The sequence below is a fragment of the Notolepis coatsorum genome (genome assembly GCF_963971535.1).
Source record: "Notolepis coatsorum genome assembly, chromosome: 3".
NCBI lineage: Eukaryota > Metazoa > Chordata > Actinopteri > Aulopiformes > Paralepididae > Notolepis > Notolepis coatsorum.
This window is the reverse complement of record NC_140167.1, coordinates 31842604-31867328: the sequence shown is the minus strand read 5'-3', so window position 1 is coordinate 31867328 and position 24725 is coordinate 31842604. Positions and strand designations below refer to the sequence as shown.

General features: G+C 45.6%; 1 protein-coding gene across 1 annotated transcript in view; it reads right to left on the bottom strand.

The window, feature by feature from the left end:
• The window catches only part of LOC311225749 (syncoilin-like), a gene marked incomplete at both ends in the record, with an annotated part of 40791 nt that extends 18877 nt beyond the window's left edge, over window positions 1-21914 (bottom strand). The window contains 3 exons of the mRNA XM_084311143.1: window positions 14510-14634; window positions 14771-15181; window positions 21606-21914. Coding sequence (XP_084167269.1) covers window positions 14510-14634; window positions 14771-15181; window positions 21606-21914 — 845 coding nt within the window. The remainder of the gene's footprint in view (window positions 1-14509; window positions 14635-14770; window positions 15182-21605) is intronic.
• Between the last annotated feature and the right edge of the window lie 2811 nt (window positions 21915-24725).

The following is a 24725-nucleotide window of genomic DNA, read 5'->3' as shown; positions in this document are numbered from 1 at the left end:
GGTCAGGTCTCCGAAATGTGTTTCCCCATGTTCCCCGTCGTCTTAGTTGTGCGTCATGTGTGTTTGTGTCTACAGTTTAGTCTAGTACGTGTTATTTATATTATATGTCCCGAATCAAGACCCAATTCCCCAACTAATGTGGTCACCTTGTCTGTATTCCCAGTGGTCTGTGTGTTATCTGCAGTGTGTCTCGAATCATAACATCATGGTGTGTGAGATCTCGTTATTTGAATCCTGGCTGGTCTGGTTGATCTCGGCCCTCGGCTCCCGGTTGGTGTGTGTGGCCTCAATGCTCGCATCCTGGCCGGCCTGGGCGACCTCCGTGCTTGCATCCCGGACGGTCCGTCCGACCTCGGTGCCCGAGTCCTGGTTGGTCCGGTTGTATCCAGCGTCTCTTTGTCCCTCATTTGGGGGTCGTCCGTTCCACTTCTCCCAAACTAGCCTCCATGCTCCTCTGAATATTTTGTATTGCATCGAGTCCAGTCTGCGTGTTGGTTTGCACGTTAGCATCGTTAGCCTTCTGTATTGCTTCTAGCCTGATCCGGATGTTAGCTTCCATGTTAGCTTGTAGCTTCATCTCCAGCCTCGCTGTTGTCTAACGTTTTTATTTCTTTTGAATTAGCCTCCATGTTCCTCTGAATATTCTGTATTGCATCGAGTCCAGCCTGCGTGTTGATTTGCATGTTAGCATCTTTAGCATTCTGTATTGCTTCTAGCCTGATCCGAATGCTAACTTGCATATTCATCATGTTAGCTTCATATGTTAGCTTGTAGCTCTGTCTCCAGCCAGACCTCGCTGTGGTCTAACGTTATACTTGCTGCGTCATCTCCTCGTGTTGTACCTCTCCCTTTGTCGTATTTTCTTTGTCGGGGGTCACTCTTCTCTCACTTCTCCTCGAGTTTTGTGCACTGGGTCTTGTCATCATTCTTTTATCTTCGAGTTGTTACTTTTTATCGTGTTTTATAACTTTTTATTACCTTTCTTGAATTTTGGACCGGGAGTTCTGTTCTGCAGCTGCTCACCCGCTCCTCGCCAAACCGGAAGATCACAGCACACTTTTATATAGGCAACAACCCTTAGTTTGAATGAGGTACGGTACATACACGATGCACTTATTATAATCACACACACACTCTACAGCCGACCAACTGGTCCACGTGAATATTAGGGAATCACCTCCCGCTACCAGTCAACCCTCCCTCTCTGCTCGTCCTCCGCCACCATCCAACTAGATACATTAGTACTCAGGCCTCATGCACAATAGGACACATTATTACACAACCTAAGCAATTCATACAGGGGACCAGGGGTCTCTAATCAGGGGGAATAATTTGGTACCGTAAAGGTTTTATGGTATACGTAACTCACCCTCTATAGGAGGCACTGCAAATGTGAACACGGTATGTCCTATCACACACGCTAAACACCCTCTTTAAGAGGCACTGCACTTTATACAAGGTGCCTAATCACACACGGCCCGCTAACCACCCTCTCAAATAGGCACTGCAAATAGACAATAGATCAACTGTACCAATCTAATTACGGAATACTCTCCAGGTACTAATTACCCCTCCCTCTCGCTTTCCCCAGTCACCCTTCAACTGGTCACAAGATATATAAAATATATCGACCTGAGCTATACAATAAGGGCATATATTAAATAAAGGCTAATATGCCGGTTACATTAAGAGACACGATATAACACAGGATAAAGTACACGATATACAATACAATATAAAATGGACAGTACAAAATGGTATGAGTGGACTTAACTCGCCCTCACAGCGCGACCCTCCCGGGGGGTCTGTTCTTTGGACACCGTCCAACGCTCCGGGAAGACGACTCGGTTGACGGCGTGTACACCAGGTTGTGGCTTCTACCCTGGCAGTCAAGTCAAGTCAAGTCAAGAGTTTTATTTGTCACGGCATACAAGTATACAATGAAATGCGGGTGGTTTTGCCCGCAACGATGTGCAATACAGTGGTACAACATATAATAGAATCCAATAAAACAACATTGTGCAATAAACAGGTAACATAGTGGAGCATCTCAGTATTTGTACATAGTTATTTACAGAGCAGAGGAGGACATGCTAGGTCCCTTGGTAGTGCAATACACTGTTACTGTTGCTATACTATTTTTAAAGTGACCCTTCCTTTGTGGCCATAAGTGTGGGCGTGTGCATCATGAGTGTGTGCTTGCTCATGTTAAAGTGGCTGCTAGTGTGCGAGCGTGTACAGCGTGCGTGTCGTGTGTGTGCTCATGTGCGCTTGTGTGTGGAGAGTTCAGTGTTCTGTGGCACTCAGTGTTCAGTGTTCAAGGCTCTGATGGCCTGGGGGAAGAAGCTGAGCCGAAGCCTCTCTGTCCTAGTAGCTGGGGTTCGCAGGCGTCTGCCTGACCTCAGCAGCTGGAACAGGCTGTTATTGGGGTGGTGAGGGTCTTTCATTATTCTGCAGGCTCTGGATCTGCACCTCTTGTTGTATAGAACCTGCAGGGGAGGTAGTGCAATACCCGTAGTACTCTCGGCTGAGCGCACCACTCTATGTAGGGCCTTCTTGTCCTGTGCCGTGCTGTTTCCATACCAGGCAGTGATGTTTCCAGTCAAGATGCTCTCTACAGCTCCGGAGTAGAAAGACTGGAGTATCTTCCCAGATACTCTGAACTTCCTTAACTGTCTCAGGTGGTAGAGGCGCTGCTTCGCCTTTTTTACGACTGTGTCTATGTGTGTTGACCATGTCAGATCCTCTGAGATGTGGACCCCCAGGTACTTAAAGCTGCTCACCCTGTCCACGGTAGCCCCGTTTATCCTCAGTGGTGTGTGTGTCTCCTGCTGTCCTCTCCTATAATCCACGATCAGCTCCTTGGTTTTACCAATGTTCAGGAGCAGGCTGTTGTCCTGGCACCAGCGTTCCAGTACCTCAACCTCCTCCCGGTAGGCCTTCTCGTCGTTGTCCGAGATCAGCCCCACCACCACTGTGTCGTCTGCAAACTTCACTATGGAGTTGGAGCTGAACTTGGCCACACAGTCGTGTGTGTAGAGTGAGTACAGCAGGGGGCTCAGAACACAGCCCTGGGGGGATCCGATGCTCAGGGTGATGGTGTTGGAGGTCTTTCACTCAGAAAGTCCAGTACCCAGGCGCTCAGAGCGGAGCTCAGACCCAGCTTGATCAGCTTGTCCACCAGTCTGGTGGGGACTATGGTGTTGAACGCTGAGCTGTAGTCAATGAACAACAGTCTCACATAGCCCCCCTTCTGGCGGTCAAGGTGAGAGAGGGTGCTGTGCAGTACCTGGGAGACCGCATCGTCAGTGGACCTGTTTGTCCTGTATGCAAATTGCATAGGGTCCATATCACTGGGGAGGGAGGCACAAATGTGATCCTTGACCAGCCTCTCGAAACATTTCATGACCACAGAGGTGAGTGCCACCGGTCTGTAGTCATTGAGACATGTTGGGGAGGGTTTCTTCGGTACAGGGATGATGGTAGACATCTTGAAGCAGGCAGGGACCACTGACTCCGCCAGGGATTGATTAAATATGGCGGTGAACACAGGGGCTAGCTGGTTGGCACAGGACTTAAGTATGCGTCCTGTTATACCATCTGGGCCAGCCGCTTTCCTGGTGTTCACCTGCATAAATGCTCTTCTCACACTGTGTTCCGACAACGAGAGAGCGTCCCCGCCCCCCCGCTGTTGCCCCCCCCCCCTCCACAACAGCCGGCGCGCCAGTGACGTCACTGGCCGTTGAGTCAGCGGCGCCACCGTCTACACCAAACCGAGCGTAGAAAAAGTTGAGTTTGTCCGCGAGAGAGGCGTCGTCGCTCCCCAGTGAGGGGGCGCTGACTTTGTAGTCAGTTATTGTCCTCAGTCCCCGCCATAAGCCTCTTGTGTCGTTTTGTGCCATTTGTGTCTCCAGTTTATCAGCATATGTCCGTTTTGCAAGTTTTACAGCCTTGTGCAGAGTATAGACTGAAGCCTTGTACTCCTCCATGTTTCCTGACTCTCTGCCCAGGTTGTAAGCAGTGGTGCGAGAGTTCAGAGCTGCTCTGATAGTACTGCCACCCACGGTTTCTGGTTTGGGAAAACCCGCACCGTTTTCATGGGGAGAATACTGTCAGCGAGTGTTGTTATGAAGCTCACAACGGTGTCCGCGTACTCGCTGACGTCACTGGCGCTTCCTTGAAACATATTCCAATCCGTGTCTGCGAGCGCGTCCTGAAGCGTGGCCTCTGATTCGTCAGTCCATTTTTTTGTCTCACGTGACACGACGGCGTCACGTGATCTTTGTTTGTAAGCAGGAAATAACAAGATGGAGTTGTAATCGCTTGAGCTTGTAGACCCTGTGGAGCCTTGTAGCCGGCTCTGAACGGGGTGTAACAGTGATCGAGTGTGTTTCCCCCTCTTGTGGAGCAGGCGATGTGCTGAAAAAAGGACGGCATCACTTTTTTCAAATTCGCCTGGTTGAAATCACCAGCTACGATCGTCGCCACGTCTGGGTGTTTGATTTGGTGTTTATTGAGATGGTCGTGTAGTTCCACCAGCGCTTTGCCAGTGTTCGCTTGTGGAGGGATATATACGGCGGTCATGATGACCGCAGTGAACTCACGGGGGAGGTGGAACGGACGGCACAGAATTGAAAGATGTTCCATGTCTGGGGAGCATGAGCTTGAGAGAACATGCACCTCTTTGGGATTAACCCAGACATTGTTCGTGAGGAGGCAGATCCCACCGCCGACGCTCTTGCCAGAGGCTGCCGTGCGATCCGCTCGTAGGAAGGTGAAGGAGTCCGAGGGAGAGACGCTGTGGTCCGGAGTCGCAGGCTTGAGCCATGTTTCCGTGAAACACATGATGTTGACGTCTCTCATCTCCCGTTGGAAGCGGACCCTCGCCCTCAGGTCATCCATCCTTCCCTCCAACGAACGTGCATTCGCCAGAAAGATGGATAGAATTGCTGGGCGGTAAGCAGATCTTTTTAACCTCAGCCTGATACCTCCTCGTCTCCCTCTGTGCCTCTTCCTGCCGTTTCCTTTGTTGCCGTTGTCCCTTCTGATCTCCGGTGGCCATTCTGGGCATAAAGTGTCTCCAAACTCCTCTTTGAGTCCGGAGTTTAGGTCCATAAGTGTCTGGCGGTCGTATGACGTACCCGCCAGTGATGTCAGACTCGCATTCGCAAGAATGTTTGAGTGTAGTGTTATGGGAGCTAGATACAGCAGCACCCTCTATTTCCCAGTCCCTCGTATAGCTCGGATAGGCCTCCCCTCCTATCACTATACAGAACCTGTGGCCGCTCGCTGTCTTTTCTTCGTCGCCGGTGGTCCTACCTAACCACGATCGACCCCACCCCCCTGGAATCCTAACAGGGTGCTGGTACAAAATGTAGCGAGGTGCTCCAACCCCGATATCCGAGTCCCACTGGCTTATCAATAGTCTCAGCGTCTCATCCCCCGCCCACAATCAGTAACACCTGAGTTCAATAATGACCACTTGAGTCCCTGCTCTTGACGTCATTACCCGGCCCATTCACATCACACTACTTACATTTTCACTGAAAGACATATTTATTTTTCAACGAAGAAGAATGAATGTTAAACCAGAGCTAGAGACTCATACAAATATTTGCTTTTAGTGCTCCCACTATGAAGCCCCGGCCAACATCGCATGCGCAGTAGTGCACCGCACAGTACAGGCCCCGACGCACAGTACAGGACCCGGCCTGCGGCACTGCAGATTTATCCTACTCGTTGAAAGAGGGATAGACAGTCTGAGCACAGAAGCATACATACACAGACCTCCACCAGGTGGCAGTAGAGCTCTGGCTTTGGGCATCTCACCACAGCCTTGATGCTCTCCACATTCCAGTAGTTGACAATGTCGATGCAGACCTTGGGGGGGGGGTTGCTCACTAAAAGACGAGTGGAAGCTAAACCCAGACATAGTAAAACAGATCTAGAATCGGTTTGGGGAGGCTGATTGAATGCATTTATTTAACAGATTGCAGAATGGGTACAATACAGCTCAATATACACAATTGTTAAGGGGATGCAGACCAGAGAAAGACATTTGTCTTGTTTACATCAGGGTCCCCCATTTTCAATTCATAGTGGCATTTATGACATACACAACATACATGACATCATGACATTTATGACATAGGGACATACTACATACATGACATACAGGTATAGATAGTACTGTTACATTTGTTTTGATTGATTGATTGAAAAGTTTATTAACAGATTGCAGAATGGGTACAGTACAGTACAGCTCAATATATACAATTGTTAAGGGGATGCAGACCAGAGAAATACTTTCGTCTTGTTTACATCAGGGTCCCCCATTTTCAATTCATCATAACATATATGACACACACGACATACAGATAGACAGTACTGCTACATCTATACATTTGTGACATACATGATATGCAAGTATACAGTACTGTTACCCAGAGATCCTGACAGAAAATATATACATATGATGGGGAGGAGACTGTACATTAGGAGGGGGTGGGTGGGTGGGAGAAAATATATACATACGGTGGGGAGGAGACTGTCTATTAGGAGGGTGTGGGGGGGGTCTTGGACATTTACGGTGGCCAGTTTCGAATTGCAGCCTCCACTCTTTGACACTTTCAGTGCCGGCCATTAACATGGTAAAGCATGGTTAAATGCCACCACCCACTTCAAAGATAGCGTTGTGAACGCATAATCTCTGTCTTAAATTATGGCTATGTGTCTAATCTGCCAGTCGTTTATCAATGACTTGTTTGCAGTCAGCATTGTTGAAACGGATTGTTTTTTAATCGCTTCATTTCCGTTTTATAGCATTTTGAAAAGCCCTCGTTTTCAAGGAAAATATAAAGATTCCGTGATAAACGGCATTTACTGGAATATTCTGGCATACACAAAAACGTTGTAATTTTTCGGCCTATTTATGAATCGTTTTCAAATAAATGCTAGATTATCGATAGTATATATGTGTACTTATGCACGCTATAGAAGCGGGCTGAAATATAGATTCTCTCATTTCCTGATCGCACACACAGACACACACACACACACGCATAGGGCAAACGCTGATATATCTGTGAAAATAGCTCTGATTATCCTAAGACTGGTAAAATAAATTCCTTACCTCAGATCAGATGTTATCCAAAAAGAATATTCCAATTCCTGATCGCCATTCCAAATATCGATCGCGTTTATTGATTCAGCGTTGGGTACTGTAAATACATAATCCACGCGTTTTCCGGGCCGGCGATCACAATGGATTCTTCAGTTGGCTTGACGGAAAAGGAAAATGAGGGAACTGGCCCCCCTCCCCTCATCAGTCTAAAGTAATGGGGTGCAGTTACACAGGGAGAGACGATAGGGGGCGGTATCTTCCCAATTGAGCTCAGAGAGAGTCTGCAACACTAACCTGAGGCTCGAATGATGAAATATGAATTCAAATCGCCAATAAATAAAAAAATACGACAAACAAACGCTATATAGCGTTGGCGGGCACTCAGCGGTCGGCATGAACTAACGACAAAACGCGTGGCTGGCATTCAAAGTGTTAAGTGTTTGAATGTGGGTAGGGATTCAAAAAAAATTACGGCGGTGGTTAGGGCGTAGTACCGTTTACCTCCACCATCTGTTCTCTCCCCTCCAGGTAGGATTGCATCCAGCTCACTGATAAACTATCAAAACCGATCAATCCAGAGCCTGTAGAATAATGAAAGACCCCCACCACCCCAACAACAGCCTGTTCAAGCTGCTGCGGTCAGGCAAGCGCCTACGCACACACGCAGCAAGAACAGAGAGACTCAGCTTCTTCCCCGACCCCCAGGCCATCAGAACATTGAACACTGAACTCTCCACACACAAGTACACATGAGCACACACATACACACACACAACACACATTCTGCATTCGCTCACTCACAAACAGTCACTTTAAACACAATGGAAAGGACACTTTAAAGGAATGAGGAAAATAAAGGTCACTTTAAGGAAAGAACTGATGTGGTTCTTGTATATAGTTTAGAAATAGCATAAGGATATAGAGTAAAAACTGTATATTGTATAGTAGTGTACATAGGACCCAGTGCCTTAATTCGTAGCTAACATTGTATCTCAGGACTTTAACATGTCTATTTTATAATGCCTATTTTATGTCTATTTTATTACCTGTTTATTATGTCTATTTTATTATTTAGTATTATTGCACAATCAAAGCGGGCATGGCCACCCGCATTTCACTGTATGTGTAGCTAAGGGGCTACACAACCCTGACTGTATTGAGATATGTTAGATTAAACCACTACTAAAGAATATTAATAGCCAGACAGTACAGTTAGACAAAATGGCGGACACTCCATTGACTGCGCGGGGACAGGGATACAAGTTGAACCAGCATCATTTTTAATGTTAATAGCAAACATACATCTTATTTATCACGGTTCTCCTTTACTAATAGAATGTCAGTGCAACAAAGTCAGCGGTAACGAATAGTTCCTAGACTACGGATACTCGACCGGTGGAGCTCTGAAGGGAGTGAGACGAAGCGAGGCGATACAGGGAAAAGCAAGATGGTGGCTGGAGACGGTTGGTTCTCTCTAGAGCTCCTGCTCCAGAGAAACTGTAGACTGGTCGGATAATCCTGTCGTCGCTGGAAGAAGGGGTCTCGTACGGAACCGGTCCTTGTATTCCTAGCGCCCGATGGCAGGGTTAATAGCTATTAATCCAAAAGCCCGTTGGCATAGATGGTAGCTAGTTAGCTTCGTTTGTACGTGAAGCTAACCCGCAGACGGTCTCCAATGAGTAGTTATATCCAAACGTCGCTGGGGTTAACTATAAGTCTCTCCACGTTACTTCGCTTACACAAGTCACTATACTGTGCCAATAATGGCTCGACAATATTATAGTGGTATCTAATTAGCCATTAGCTCTCTATAACGATACACTGCTATTGGTCTGTGTACAACTGTACCATACGTCTTCACTCTCGCTCTGTTAGCTTTTCTGTTATGCTGCTGCTGCATCGTCTACACAACGTACTCTATATTAGTTCCCTGTGGACTCCGCCTATTCACCTGTACAGAATCAATGCGCTCGCTCTGGGCTTGTCCGGGCATGTCTGAACATGTCTAGAAAACATGTCTAGGGGGGCGCGCCTCTGGCGCCTACAGCGTCAAGAATGGGACACACAATAAGTGAATGAAGAGTTAGGCAAACAGATGACGTAAAGATATATATCTTATATATATAAACAATATATAAGTTATACAAAATAATAAACGCAGACTTTCAGTGTTAATCTGGACCTTCAGAACAGTATGCCTTGGTATGAATGAATGATTTTATTTCTGTCTTTTTTTTTTACAAAGCATAGTAGTAGAACTTCCAAAAAAACTAAAAAATAAAATGACCGAAAAGGTGTAGGCTGAAGCCGAGGCTTATAATTGCCTACCATTTTTACATTACATTACACTATTTACATTACATTACACTATTTACACAAAACAATCAAATACAAAAAATAAACATAATTCAGTATATCCTTTAGCAAAGGTTACAAACATTTCATAGTTTTATGTACAAAACTTACACATTTATTTATGTTTTATTTCTTTTTTAAATACTTTTTCTTTTTTTATATATATGTTTTTCTTTTTCCCTTTGTTACTATTTGAACACAGCTATGTTATAGATCAGGGGTCAGCAACCTTTACTATCAAAAGAGCCACTTTCCCCCCCTCCCACAAAATAAAATGCTCAGGGAGCCGCACAACCTATTTACCCTTAAAATGAAGATAACAGTGTATAACGGTTTATATATCCCCAAGCATACCCCACATTTAGCATAATTGCATACCCAAAGTAATTTGCGATTTATTATACTTTATACTTATAGCACACAGTTTGTTGCATTAATGGAATTATAAAGCAACAAAAAGAAATTGCTGTTGCTGTTTTTACCTGTTATAACAAAGGAAAACCTCAAACTCTTATGAAGAGGAGAAAAAATACTGGCTGTGTTGACCTATTTTTTTATTAAACACAGAAGAGGAGACAAAACACTGGTGTCTGTAGACCGACTTTGAAATAAAACTCTGAACTATGCAGCTCTATTTGAGTCCTTCCCTTATTTGTGGAAAATCTATAAAATAAAAAGTACATTTTTCGTTGTTCGCAAATTTCGCACTACATATCAGGCATACAGGTAAGCCTGCATCGTTAGTCGTGAAAGCAAATTAATCTGTCCACGCTGAATTAAACCCTCTATTTTCCTCAGACTTTCCTTTTTTTGGATTTATCCATGGTTAGCTTACTGGGGGGTCGGAAACTCAAGATTAGCCACTTGCAGACGCGAGGGAGAGGCGCGGGGTGTGACGTAGGTATATTTTAGTTGATGAAATATTTTTGTTGACTAAATATTTTAGTTGATGGAAATATTTTTTCATTTCAGTGTCACAGTATGACATCGATCTCCAAATTTTGTTTTTTAAATAAAATAATATTTTTGAAAAAAAAAATGTGGGTCAGGGAGCCGCAGCTGATTGGCTAAAGAGCCGCATGCGGCTCCGGAGCCGCAGGTTGCCGACCCCTGTAGAATCTGTAGATGAAATATAACTAGGATAATAATGAGGTTTTATATTTATGTATCACCTTATATTTGAATAATTTCTTAAAAGTATGTAGCGAACTACACATTTTTACTTCTTTGTCAAAGCTATTCCATAATTTTGCCCCTTTAACAGATATACATAGACTTTTTATATTTGTCCTTGCCTTTGCGATATTGAATACACAATATTCAATATGTATTGAATGTGACAAATAAACCTCTTGAATCTTGACTACTTTACATGTTTCCCCCCCATCCACCTCATCAGTCAGCTGTTGTAGAGGCTGCATCAGGAACGCAGGTCTATCCTCCTGATAGCTCCATATCAGAGGTCAGCTGTCCTGTCCTGGGACAGCGGCCTGAATTCTGAGAGGCTGAATCTTGTGAGGATTGGTTTTGATCCAGCACTGACCAATACTATTCAATACTATTCAACCACTGTTTATGCAGGGAAGTGGCGCATCTTCCAGCAGTGGTGTGAGGCCAGGAATCTGTTATCTTCCAGGAGTGGTGTGAGGCCAGGAATCTGTTATCTTCCAGGAGTGGTGTGAGGCCAGGAATCTGTTATCCGTTATCCTGTCCTCTGGATTCGGTCCTAGCTTTCCTTCAGTCTATCTTAGTCAGACTCTCAGCTTCTACAGTGAAGGTATATTCCGCAGCTATCTCTTCTTGTCATATAGGCTTTGAGGGCAAGCCTCTCTTCAGCCACCCTCTGATGAAACACTTTCTGCTAGGCGCACAACGCCTTAAAAAAAGCCAGTTAAGCCAGTGTTCTGTCCCCTAGCTGGGACTTCATCAGTAAGACTAATGGGAGTCCCTTTTGAGCCACTCAAACAAGCGCCCATGGATCAGCTGTCTTTCAAGCTATCACCTAGCTATCTCCTAGCTATCACTTCAGCTAAACACGTGAGTGAGCTGTGTGCCCCGTCGGTTCATCAGGATGCCTGTCTATTAATGGAGATAATAGCAGAGCTATTCTGAGGCCTGACCAGCTCTTTACCAGGGATATTGTATTTAGGGCTTTCCACCTGCCTCCTCACTCCAATGAGATGGAAAAGAGTCTTCACCTGTTGTGTCCCAATCGTGCACTTTCTATTTGATCTGCAACGCACAGACGACTTCAGGTTGCTCCGGCAGCTGCTGGTGTGTCGTGGGGGGTCCAATAAAGGCAAACGGAGCGGCACTCTCTCTGCTCAGCTCAGGGTGGTCTTCGTGAAGGACATCGTGGTCCTCTCGAGGCCCTTTCATGTGGTTCTACTCGATGGACACAGCTGAGAGCTCAGTCTCTTATGCAGTCCTCAGTGCTGGAGCCCCTCCACCCGTAGATCTTTTCTATACTGGTGGGGATGCGGGGGGAGTAAAGTAAATGTATGGAAAGTATGGCCATTGACCTGCTTATAAATTATACTGCAGGTGGTGGGTGTGTCCTGGTCAGTGATAGGTGCATGATTGAAAATTATTTCAGTGAGCGCCCAGTGGCGCAAGCATAGTCCAATCGGCGAAGCCTATTGCCAGTAATCATATAACTAGGGTTATGAAACAACCAGCGTCTTCTCTTGGTTGGTGGGTGAGTGTGATCAGCAGTGACATGTATATAAACCCCGGCATATTAAAAAGAAAGTGCACATAATGGATCCAACTCATTTACAAATGTGTCCACTGCAGCTTGATGTAGGCAACCATTGAATACACTAGAAGACATGTTTGTCATAAGTATTTCATAGTAAAGAAAATAACTCAAAGATAAGATGGATTTTCTATTAATCCCCGTGGGAAAATCCGGGTGTCATAACAGCAACATGAGGGAGAGGTACAAGCAGGATAATAAGAATAAAATATATTAAGAAAAATAAACTAAAGATAAAGGTCTGATCTGCACTGGATCTCTGAACAGGTGAGACATATGTATACGCTATTAATAATATCACTATGCGCATATGTACAGCCCACCCTGGTATAATATATACACTCTATTCTAAGTCAACCCCAGGAATAAATATATATACTGTAGCTAACCTAATTCTACTATGTACAAATATACAATGCTCCATCCATACTAAGTATTAGTCTATCCTGGTACAAATAAACAGATTATCCATAAATATAAATGTGCTTATAGAAATATGATTGAATACGAAAAATAGGCTACAGGACATTCAAAGATGAGTTGCATTTGTCTGCTTTGTGAAAACACCCGATGTCCAGCAACGTGGCCTACTGACTTTCCTGACTAAAGAACCGCACTGTCCATTCCTATCACCAATCCAGGCGGCACAGAGACCCATTTACAGTAAGCATTCTGTTGCAGGAGTGTCACAAATTCCACTGCATGAGGTAACTCCAACTATTATCTCCTGTTAGGGTGGCCACCTTTCATGCAGAAAAATAAAGAATGCAGAGCTACTGGTCCAAAGGTTGGGGCGCCAGTAGTAGTAAATCATAACTTAAAACATTGTTTCAAGAAAGCATTTTGAAGTGTTTTATTAAAGTGGGCTCCAGAATTCTGGAGTTACCCTTTAAGTTTAAGGTGCTCTATGCAGTGTTGGAAGATCATATATATTCATAACTGAATAATCTGAAAACTGTCCTGGGAATGTGGGTCCCTGGAACAGTTTTGAAACATGCACTTCCATACAATTTGAATTTTTATAGTCTTGTTCACTTGTGGAGTGTGTGTTATAAGTCGTGGCCACTAGATGTCCTCCTTTACATGTTGTTGAAAATCAAAACACATTTCTTTTTAATCTTTTTTGCTAAAAAGGACAGTTTATGAAACTTTAAAACTGCAAAACGTTCCTCCTTCCCTCATCCCTCTTCCATGAACAGTAACTTGTTCATCAGAAAGTTTGGAGAATTCTCTGACCCTCAATCCACTTGTGGACATTCAAGATGTTTATTGTCACAAATCGTCTGCAGTCGTGTACAATCGTGCAAAATACATTTACTTTTTACATTTATTTAAAATACATAATAAAATATAATAGCAAAATATAAGAGGCAGTAAAACGATATTAAAATATATACATTTAATTAAGGCAAACAAGGCAGTGAATATTGCACAGGGGTTTTGTTGACACAGTCACCTGGGGAGCAACAATAATAGGTTCATGACGACAAGGTCCTTCTTTAGCCTTTAATCGGCGTGGTTTATTTCACATTGTATATGCACCATGAGATGAGGAAGATGGGGAAGAGATCGAGGGGGAGGGAACAATCCCTTATATACCCTCTTACCTGACGTCAACTACAATAGCTACGTTTCCTTGCGCCTATAGCGCCCTCTTGTGGAACAGTTAAGCAGTTACATGCAATCATATAACACAAACTCAACAGGTTTGATTGCACTTTGCACAAAAATTTGTGTAGTGTCTCTGTATGTCTTTCTTTCTTCTGCATTGTTTTGTCTCTGTGGGCTTTGTCTGATTCCTTATACTATGTAAGTGTATTCAATAAAGTTATCTTTGCTTTGTGGTTTTGCATCAGTTTCAGAAAATGGAATTTGATGAGTAAAAGTTGAATGAGCTTGCTTGTTTCATGCAGAATCTTGAGTAAAAATGTGAATTCACACCATAATTATCTAGAGCACATTAATAAGTAGACACTCAAGTGTTGATTTGATCTCAAGTGATGAGTCCTATCCATACATGTCCCAATATATTTTGGTCTGAGTTTGTTGCAGATATTTCTTTTTGTATTTTATTTTTTTATTATTTTTTAAACAGATATGTTGCAGATATTTACAGATAGGTATAGAAACTTAAGGCTCCTCTTCTGTAATTCTTGCGCTGGATTCATCACTGCCTCTACAAGAAAATCATCACATATTTAAGTCAATTCTCAATGCTACTCTATATTGTTGTCATATCATGATGGTAAATGGACCAAAGAGTAAAACCCTACCTGAGAAAGTTTAGCTCTCTTAAAAGGCCCTCCTTCAGTTCCTCCAAATCCTCTTTTGATTTTCTCTGAATCTGAAACTCCAGCTTGAGTTCTCGGACAGTCTCCTGCAGTGTATCCACGGTGTCCTGCAGGGGTAGAGAGTGGAAACAGATGGATGTTCTCACTATAATACTATAAGTATGATCATCAGTTATAAGCCCTTTGTCTTATGCTTTACTCATCCCATGTTCCTCACCTAGACTTCTACTCTACCCTCTGTACCTTGTACTGCGCCCTGCTCTCCTCTCCCTCTGCCTCCCTCAGTGCCATTCTTTCCTCCAGACAGGTTCTCTGTAGCTCCAGCCTCTGGAAGTCCTCTCTCAGGGGCCCCAGACAGGCCTTCAGGTCCTGGCCCCGCTCCCCGCTCCTTCTCAGGGCGTCCTCTCCGGCCTGTTCCCTCCTCAGCAGGGCCTTTAGCCGGGGCTCGTACCAACCCTCCAGCGACTTCATGCTGCCACTGAGCCGCCGCTGCAGGCTGAGAGAGGCCCGGCGGCAGTGGCTGACGTCGCTCATGGCCCTGGGCCGGCGGGGCCTCCTGGCCTGGTCCCTCAGCGCCTTAAGCTGGTTCCGGTGGGCCTCCTGGAGCTGGGGAAACTCCTGGGTCAAGCTCTGGTCATGGACCTGGAGCTCCTCCTATGGTGGCAATGAAAATACCATAAAAACAGGTACTATTATTGTACCAACCATGAATTAAAATGAAAGGAAAATCCATTATATAATATATCATAGATGTCAGCAAGAGAGAAAAGAAACATACAAACCCTTTGAGTAAATCTGTAACTGCTACTGTAAATTAATAGAGTTGTCTTGAGTAATATGTACACACTGCTACTGTAAATTATTAGAGTTGTCTTGAGTAATATGTACACACCGCTACTGTAAATGAATAGAGTTGTCTGTTACGGCTCCACCTCCACAACCCTCCAAACCTGCCTCACACTCCCCCTGCACTTCAGCTCAACCCTCCATACCTGCCTCACACTCCCCCTGCACTTCAGCTCAACCCTCCATACCTGCCTCACACTCCCCCTGCACTTCAGCTCAACCCTCCATACCTGCCTCACACTCCCCCTGCACTTCAGCTCAACCCTCCATACCTGCCTCACACTCCCCCTGCACTTCAGCTCAACCCTCCATACCTGCCTCACACTCCCCCTGCACTTCAGCTCAACCCTCCAAACCCGCCTCACACACCCCCTGCACTTCAACTCGCACACTACGTTACGCTGATGGATGGAGATTCCACACCTGCTCCCACTCTACCACTCTACAAGAAGCATGGTTCTCCATTCATTCAGCGTCAGATCTTCCCTAATAATGGCCTGGCAAGTATCCTCTACCTTTTCTCACATTATGCTGTTTATCATGTGTTCGTATCTCTTAATTCTCTCGTGATTTTTTACATTGTATTTTCCGTATACAATTTTCTCTAGATTTTTGACATATTTTTCCCATGTACAGTGTTATCGCAAGGACTTTTTCTCTCTGTGTCCTCCACAGCCAACTACCTCCAGCGATCCCCACCGGCCACTACCGTCCGCCCGCCAGGCTAAAACACCCAGACACACCGCACCTGTCACCCCCCCCCCCTCTACGCAGTAATAAATGCCCTACAGGGTTAAACATTATTCTGCCTCCCGTGTTGTGCATTTGAGCCCACGAGCTACCGTGACATAACATTGTCTTGAGTAATATGTAACACACTGCTACTGTAAATGAATAGAGTTGTCTTGAGTAATATGTAACACATTGCTTGTCTTGAGAAGTTCACTCATGGCTACTCATCAGACTGAGCCACCTGGTCTTACCTGTGTGACGTCAGACTGAGCCACCTCGTTTTACCTGTGTGACATCAGACTGAGCCACCTCGTCTTACCTGTGTGACGTCAGACTGAGCCACCTCGTCTTACCTGTGTGACATCAGACTGAGCCACCTCGTCTTACCTGTGTGACATCAGACTGAGCCACCTCGTCTTACCTGTGTGACATCAGACTGAGCCACCTCGTCTTACCTGTGTGACGTCAGACTGAGCCACCTCGTCTTACCTGTGTGACATCAGACTGAGCCACCTCGTCTTACCTGTGTGACAGTGGACTGAGCCACCTCGTCTTACCTGCGTGACAGTGGACTGAGCCACCTCGTCTTACCTGTGTGACAGTGGACTGAGCCACCTCGTCTTACCTGCGTGACAGTGGACTGAGCCACCTCATCTTACCTGTGTGACAGTGGACTGAGCCTCCTCGTCTCACCTGCGTGACAGTGGACTGAGCCACCTCGTCTTACCTGCGTGACAGTGGACTGAGCCACCTCGTCTTACCTGTGTGACAGTGGACTGAGCCACCTCGTCTTACCTGCGTGACACTGGACTGAGCCACCTCGTCTTACCTGCGTGACAGTGGACTGAGCCACCTCGTCTCACCAAAAAAAACCACCAAACAAATTTCTAGGGGTAAAGATCCCGGACGAGCGCCCAACTGTTACGACCCTGGCTCAAAGGCACGCAACCTATGTGCAACCGACACCAAAACTTGTGTATTAACTCAAAGTGCTAATATATTAAGGAATTACTAGTGTAAACTAAAGGATAAGGACTGGAAGAACGTGACTATCTATCTGTTAACCACCTCTTCTAAACACCGACCCTGCATGTGTGTTACCAGGGTTGATTTTAAAGATCCTCCCAGCAGGTAACCAATCAGCACTAATTGGCTAATTGGCAGCCCTCACCTGCATGCCCCGTGACACAGGAGTGATCAGGCCTGCCTGCACAGTGACACAGGAGTGATCAGGCTCGTGGTACATAACACCTCCCCCACCAAACTGGTTGCCCCAGAGGCAACCACCACACAACAACCCATAAACAAAACAAAAAAAAACAACTGTGACCCATTAGTTGTTAGGGCCACCACCACAACAGTGATAGCGGGTCGGCCCCTGTCGAACACGACCACCAACCGTGTTGTATGCTCCCTTTCAACAGGCCCCTCCACCGATACCGACCTGTCAAAAATAGACTGCAAACCAAAATCAACCTGAGAACTGCGCTCAACAGAACAGAACACAGCAAAACAAAAACCATATATCACTGATACCACCACCGCGCCCATATCCATCCCACCTGGCACTGGCAGTCTAGGATACTGCAAACCGTGAACATCCAGAGTAGGATGTACCGCCTCAGGTACAGCCCCACCGTCCCTGGAACATTGCAGTACGACAGTCACAAAAACGTCTGGAACACCATCTAAAATGGCGTCACCCAAAATAACATTGTCCTGATCAAAATCAAAATGGCTGCCACTCAACAGACCAGGTCGCGAAGGCGGCTCCTGCTCCACAGGACACAGGTAACTAGGTTGACCATCACACCTAGTGCATGGCAGAGAATCAGTGTGGACATGTGGATCAATGTCAGAATCATCAACTGACATACTGGGACCATCCCTGCCCACAAGTGAAACATTAGGGACAATAGAGCTACTGTGGGAAGGCTGGCAGCCTAAGTCAGGCTTAGTAGCCTCTCCAACTAGAACGGTGTCACATGAAACAACAGCACCTCTCATAGCATCCTTCCCACACTCCTCCTCCAATTCGTTCGTGGCCTCAGCCACCATACAGGCTGGGAAGACCCTGAGACACTGCGCTGCCATACCATCTCCTGCCACATGCTTCTCCGGCACGCATGTCAACTCTGGTTTCACCACCGGGCCTAACACAAAGCCACAATCAAGAGAATCATTATGCAGAGGTAGATCCACAGTGTGCTTTCCAAAATTCTCAACAGGTACACATTTTAATTCAACAAAGACTGTGTCACTAAGTGTAATGTCCCAAGTCGAAGTATCAACAACATCACTTTTGTCCTTTGACATTTCCCGAGCCACAGCACACACAGGAAACACTCCTGGATGTTTCTGTGCCAGCTCATTAGGGACCTCAGAAACCACAGGAATGGGAGTTACAACCGGAGTAGCCAACACTTTGTCACCAGCCAAATCATTCCCTAGAATGAAGGACACCCCCTTTATGGGAATGTGAGAACATACCCCCACAACAACATTGCCTGATACTAAGGGAGAATTGAGCGTGACCTCATGCAAAGGTGCATCCACAAATCCACCCCCAAAGCCGCGAACAACGACACCGGAATGCAAAGAAGAGTTTTCTGAAAACGGCAAAACCCCCTCCAGAATGAGGGACTGAAAAGCACCGGTATCTCTCCAAATTGTTATAGCCTGTTTGGACTCTAGTGCATTAGTCAGGGAAACAAATCCGTTCATCATAAACCTTGAGGAACCCTCGAGCTCTTTGTCCACACGTTTGATACTTCCCCCATCCCCATCTAACGTTGGCATAGGCGTTCTGCATATGGTTTCTACCAGAGCCACGGTTCTGAAATTTTTCTGCTCAAGCACCGGGCACCCAGCAACGATATGACCAGGTTCTTTACAGTAGAAACAGATAATCCCTTCTGGGAATGCACCAGCAGAACCACCCCGCCTAGGAGGTGAAGTTAACTGACCAGCAGACACAGGTTTTGGGAAACGGCCCCCCTGAACAGGACGCCTATCCCCGGACTCAACACGGTAGTCCTCCAAAAACACGGACTTGTGTGTCAACACAAACTCATCAGCGAAGACAGCGGCGTCGCCTATCTTCGATACCTTACGCTCATTTAGATGTGTGGAAACAGTATCAGGAACACATCTTTTAAATTCCTCTAGGAGAATCAACTGCCTAAGCTGCTCTCTTGACTCTGCCTTCTGAGAAGTGCACCACCTGTCAAACAGGTTCTCCTTCTCCCTTCCAAATTCAACATAAGACTGCCCCTCCGACCTGCGATAACCTCTAAAACGCTGACGATAGGCCTCGGGGACCAACTCATAAGCCCTCAAAATGGAAGCTTTAACCAGCTCATAATCAGCGCTTTGTTCAAGGGACAGAGCAGTGTAGGCTTCTTGTGCCCTACCAACTAAAACACATTGCAGCAGCAGTGTCCAGGCGGTATCAGGCCACTTCAATGTGGTTGCCACCCGTTCAAAAAGGGGAAAATATCTTTCCACGTCTTTCTCAAAAAATGGTGGCACCATCCTAATATTCCTGCCTACATCAAACCCGGAACGTGACTCTGGATGCAGAGCACCCGCCTGCAAGGCAACATGCTTATATTCAAGCTCCTTCTGTGCACGCTCGTGCTCCAACAACATTTGTTTCTCCTTAAACTCACGCTCCTCACGCCTCTCCTTAAGCTCACGCTCCTCTCTCCTCTCCTCACGCTCTCGCTCTAGCTGCCTTTCCTTAAACTCCAACTCCCTTATCCTCCACTCACCCTCCACACCAGGTAATAGCGGAGACGCGCCAGACGAAGGAGGCTCCTCCACCCTCTCCTCAAGCACCTGCTCCCTAACGAGTAACACCCTTAACGCACTCAAGGCAGACGGCTTCAAACGTTTCTCCCCTGCAGAAAGCTCCACCCTGTAGTGTACAGCAAGTTCTAGCAGTTGTTCATTGGAAAACTTCTCTAACAAGTCATGAGACGGGCGATCAACAAAGTCCCTGATGGAAGCCATTGTCACTGAACCAGCCACCCCAAGCTACACACCCAACCTCACAGTCACAAAGAACCACTAACGAACCACGAAGACCCCCCCAACGAACCACTGAAGAACCACAAAGAACCACTGAAGAACCATGAAGAACCACTGAAGAATGCTAAATGCCAATAATAACAACCAGAAGGGAACGCGGTGGAAATGTGAGCTCTACGGAGCGCACCTTTCTAGGTTGCAAAAAAGAAAAAAGAAAAAAAAGAAAAAAAAACACCCACCCTAAATAGACGTGTCATACACGCAGGGTGTTAGGTGCTACCAGGTATGCTCACCAAACACTCAAACAAACAAAATAAATCCAACAAACAATCCCAAACAGGTGCGCCTTCTAACCTGATGTGACTACATATGCTTCTACGTCTAAACTGCAGTCAAAACCGGCCCACCACATGTCTACCCTAAGAAACACTAAATCAAGCCCTACCACACTACCTGTGTTTTCTGGCCGCCCTAATCTACCTACCCTTAAACTAATGCCCTGTAGACCTAACCATCTTCAACCACACCTGCTACCAGTCAAAGATCATACTTGACCATCCACCCGTCCAGTACATGATACGGTACCAGACAAGCAGATGGTGCTAATCCCTTCTCTGACTGCCCCAGGAGTACGTGGTGCACAGGACGCTAACCAACAACCAGAAAATAATGTCCCTATCTACATGTGGTGCCCACTAAACTATATATTTTAACAGCATAAGTAGTCACATCAAATTACAAACAAATACGGCATACTCACCTGTTTGATGAAATGGCTCAAGCCCCCACGCTACACCATATGTAACGAACACCACCCAAACCATAATACCATGACACCCCGTGTAACACAAAAAAAAAAACCACCAAACAAATTTCTAGGGGTAAAGATCCCGGACGAGCGCCCAACTGTTACGACCCTGGCTCAAAGGCACGCAACCTATGTGCAACCGACACCAAAACTTGTGTATTAACTCAAAGTGCTACTATATTAAGGAATTACTAGTGTAAACTAAAGGATAAGGACTGGAAGAACGTTACTATCTATCTGTTAACCACCTCTTCTAAACACCGACCCTGCATGTGTGTTACCAGGGTTGATTTTAAAGATACTCCCAGCAGGTAACCAATCAGCACTAATTGGCTAATTGGCAGCCCTCACCTGCATGCCCCGTGACACAGGAGTGATCAGGCCTACCTGCACAGTGACACAGGAGTGATCAGGCTCGTGGTACATAACACAGCGGACTGAGCCACCTCGTCTTACCTGCGTGACAGTGGACTGAGCCACCTCGTCTTACCTGCGTGACAGTGGACTGAGCCACCTCGTCTTACCTGCGTGACAGTGGACTGAGCCACCTCGTCTTACCTGCGTGACAGTGGACTGAGCCACCTCGTCTTACCTGTGTGACAGTGGACTGAGCCACCTCGTCTTACCTGCGTGACAGTGGACTGAGCCACCTCGTCTTACCTGCGTGACAGTGGACTGAGCCACCTCGTACTCCTGTGCAGCCAGCTGCACTTGGCTCTGGATACAGGCCCTGGTTGTGGCAAACAGCTTCCTCTTCACTTGCTGCACCTCCTCGTGCACATTGATGTAACCCAGCTGGGCCAGGGTGAGGTGTCTGCATGCCTCTCCTCGCTTCCCTCTCAGGTACTCCACAGCTCCAACCATGGGCTGCTGTAGCTGTAACAGCTCCTGGATCAGCTCATCTCTCCGAGTCTGAAGATGAGACACTTCCCCGATACACTGGATGAAAAACAGTCCCAAGCTGTCCATATCTGTCGTGGTGTGTTCTGTCTGGGTTGCACCTGGTTCTGGACACTCCTGTAGTGGCTGGGCTGATTCAGTGTTGTGGTCTCGTGACTCTCGTCCCAAATGGCAGGTGTTCCATAGTATGCTTTCAGAGTCAGTTATCACCATCTCAGAATCACTATGGCTGTCCTCAGGATCGAGGATATGCCCCATAAATCGAACTTCAGTATGGGAGTCTTCTCTGGATGCCATGGCACTCCCATCTTGGGAACCTTCCGCAGCACAACAAGTGTCCATCACCTGCTAACTTAGATTTAAGAGAGAGAGAAAAAGAAAATAATGCTCATCAATAGTCAGCAGCCTCTCACACAGTGTGGCAATATTATTCTCATCGCGTGGCTGCGAAACACATCAACAAGGACATTTATAGAATGTTACCAAGCTAATAATCTCTATAAACAGATATCTGCATGAAAGACGATAGCCGTTCCAAGATCTCCACGAAGTGTTCCCTTCACATCACAGTGATCACACAATTCAAATGTATTTACTGTATAATTCACATTTTAACTCACTTTGTAGGCAAAGATCACGATGGGTAGAAAAAGAGGTTGCCAGGCAAGGACCGCTCTGCTGTGGGTCTGTCTCCAGGAAAACAGAACAGCAATCTGTGTTTATTAATAACACGAGAGGCAGGGGGGGGGGGAACTCTATATCTTGGCTTTGAGGAAGACCCCCCCCACCCCACATACACACACACATACAGGGTCACTGTTTTAGGTATGGGGGGAGTTTGTTCAGGTTACATGTTATATGGATGCACATGGCACATGTCCGGACCAGCCTGGGTGCCAGTGTTCTAATGAGGCATTTAAGCTGCATTTAATTTCAAACCTTTATTTATACGCGAAAGGCAACTGAGGTTTCCCTCGTTTACATGTCATGTAGAGTTTCTATACAGAAATTAAATAAATAAAGCATATAAAATCACACAGCATATAAAAACACAGCATTAAGACAACATTATACAACGGCATGCAAATTTCTCGATTCTGATTGGCTGAAACAGTCCATTTACACATATGTATAGGTCACAATCCACGCTCCTGGTCCCAGGACCCGCCAACAACCGAATCACATCACTCCGCCGTGCGGATTCTTTGGAGAAAACAAGATGGCGGACAATAATCTTTAACAAATGGATATGTTGATAGCGTCATAACGACTAAATATAAAGCGATTCTGTCACGGCGAATGTCTTAGTCCTTTAAACAATGTTGGATGATGTAATTGATGGGTCATGAGTCATTGTAAAACAAAAGAAAAATCGCGGATTGATTGATTGATTATTTGCAATTCTATTTTAAATTTCTTCTTCCTTCCCCGACTGCAGAGCTCACTCTCACACTGTCTGGCACACACACACACACACACACACGCACGCGCGCACACACTCACACATATACACACACACACACACACACACACACACACACACACACACACACACACACACACACCTGTCTGCAACGGCGGAGGAGAGTCAGACTGAGAGAGAGCTGGGTGTTGCGATGTTTTAAGTGAGCATGGCCTATTGAATTGATTGATTGGTTGATTGCTAATTTTATTACTGTACGTCTGGTTTCCAACTGGTTAAGTTTAGGCCCTCTAAAGTAGGTTTAAAAAAATAGGGCGAAGAAAACTTTTTTATCCCTATAGGGCAAAGAAAACCTTTTAATTTGTTTTACCTACTTTCTATAGAAGCATCTAAGAATGAAGTTATATAGAAAGTAGGTCTGCATCCCCTTAACAATTGTGTGTATTGAGCCGTACTGTATTGTACCCATTCTGCATCTGGTAATAAAATGTTCAATCAATCATTCCAATAACACACAGTTGGATGTGTTAGTTTGTTGGATCCGTTGGATGCACTTCCGAGCTGCTTCCACATGGAGGCAACTTCTCTCAATCATTCCAATAACACACAATTGGATGTGTTAGTTGGTTGGATGCACTTCCGAGCTGCTTCCACATGGAGGCAACTTCTCTCAATGATTCCAATAACACACAGTTGGATGTGTTAGTTGGTTGGATGCACTTCCGAGCTGCTTCCACATGGAGGCAACTTCTCTCAATCATTCCAATAACACACAGTTGGATGTGTTAGTTGGTTGGATGCGCTTCCGAGCTGCTTCCATATGGAGGCAACTTGTCTTTTTTGTTGTTGTGGGAACAACTTTTTCTGGCGGATGGTTTTTGGTAGCTACAGAGCTGCAGAGCTGCAGAGTAGGAGCCATACTCTGATTGGATGTCAAGGCTGTCAATCATTCAATCCCCCATTCAATGGCAAGAGTTTAAATGCATGGACCGTGCTTAGATGACGTTAATAGCCTATTTTGATTAGCTATTATTTATTTAATCCTGGGTCAACCTGTGCAGTTATTCTGCACGAATATTTACGCAGGCCTGCTCAGAGCTGTCAATTTTGGCAATTTTTGAAGAAAAAAATTATTCACTGGCATTTTTTTACAGAGGAAAACATTTAAAAAAATAAATAAACTAATAATAATAATAATTAAATATAATTATATATATTTTATATATATATGTAAATTAATAATAATTATGAATTATGAGTGAATTTGTGTTTCACGTGTTGTCATAGAGAAACCTCCACTGGCCCTGTCGCTTCTCCAGCATAGAAATGAAAGACAGAAAGGAGCTGACAACTCATAAAACGTCCCTAGTGGACACAAGCCCTTAGCCTGGAGGTGAAAGTAGGTCTTGCAGGTATGTTTGATATGGGCTTGAAATGAGAGTGTGGAATACAATTTT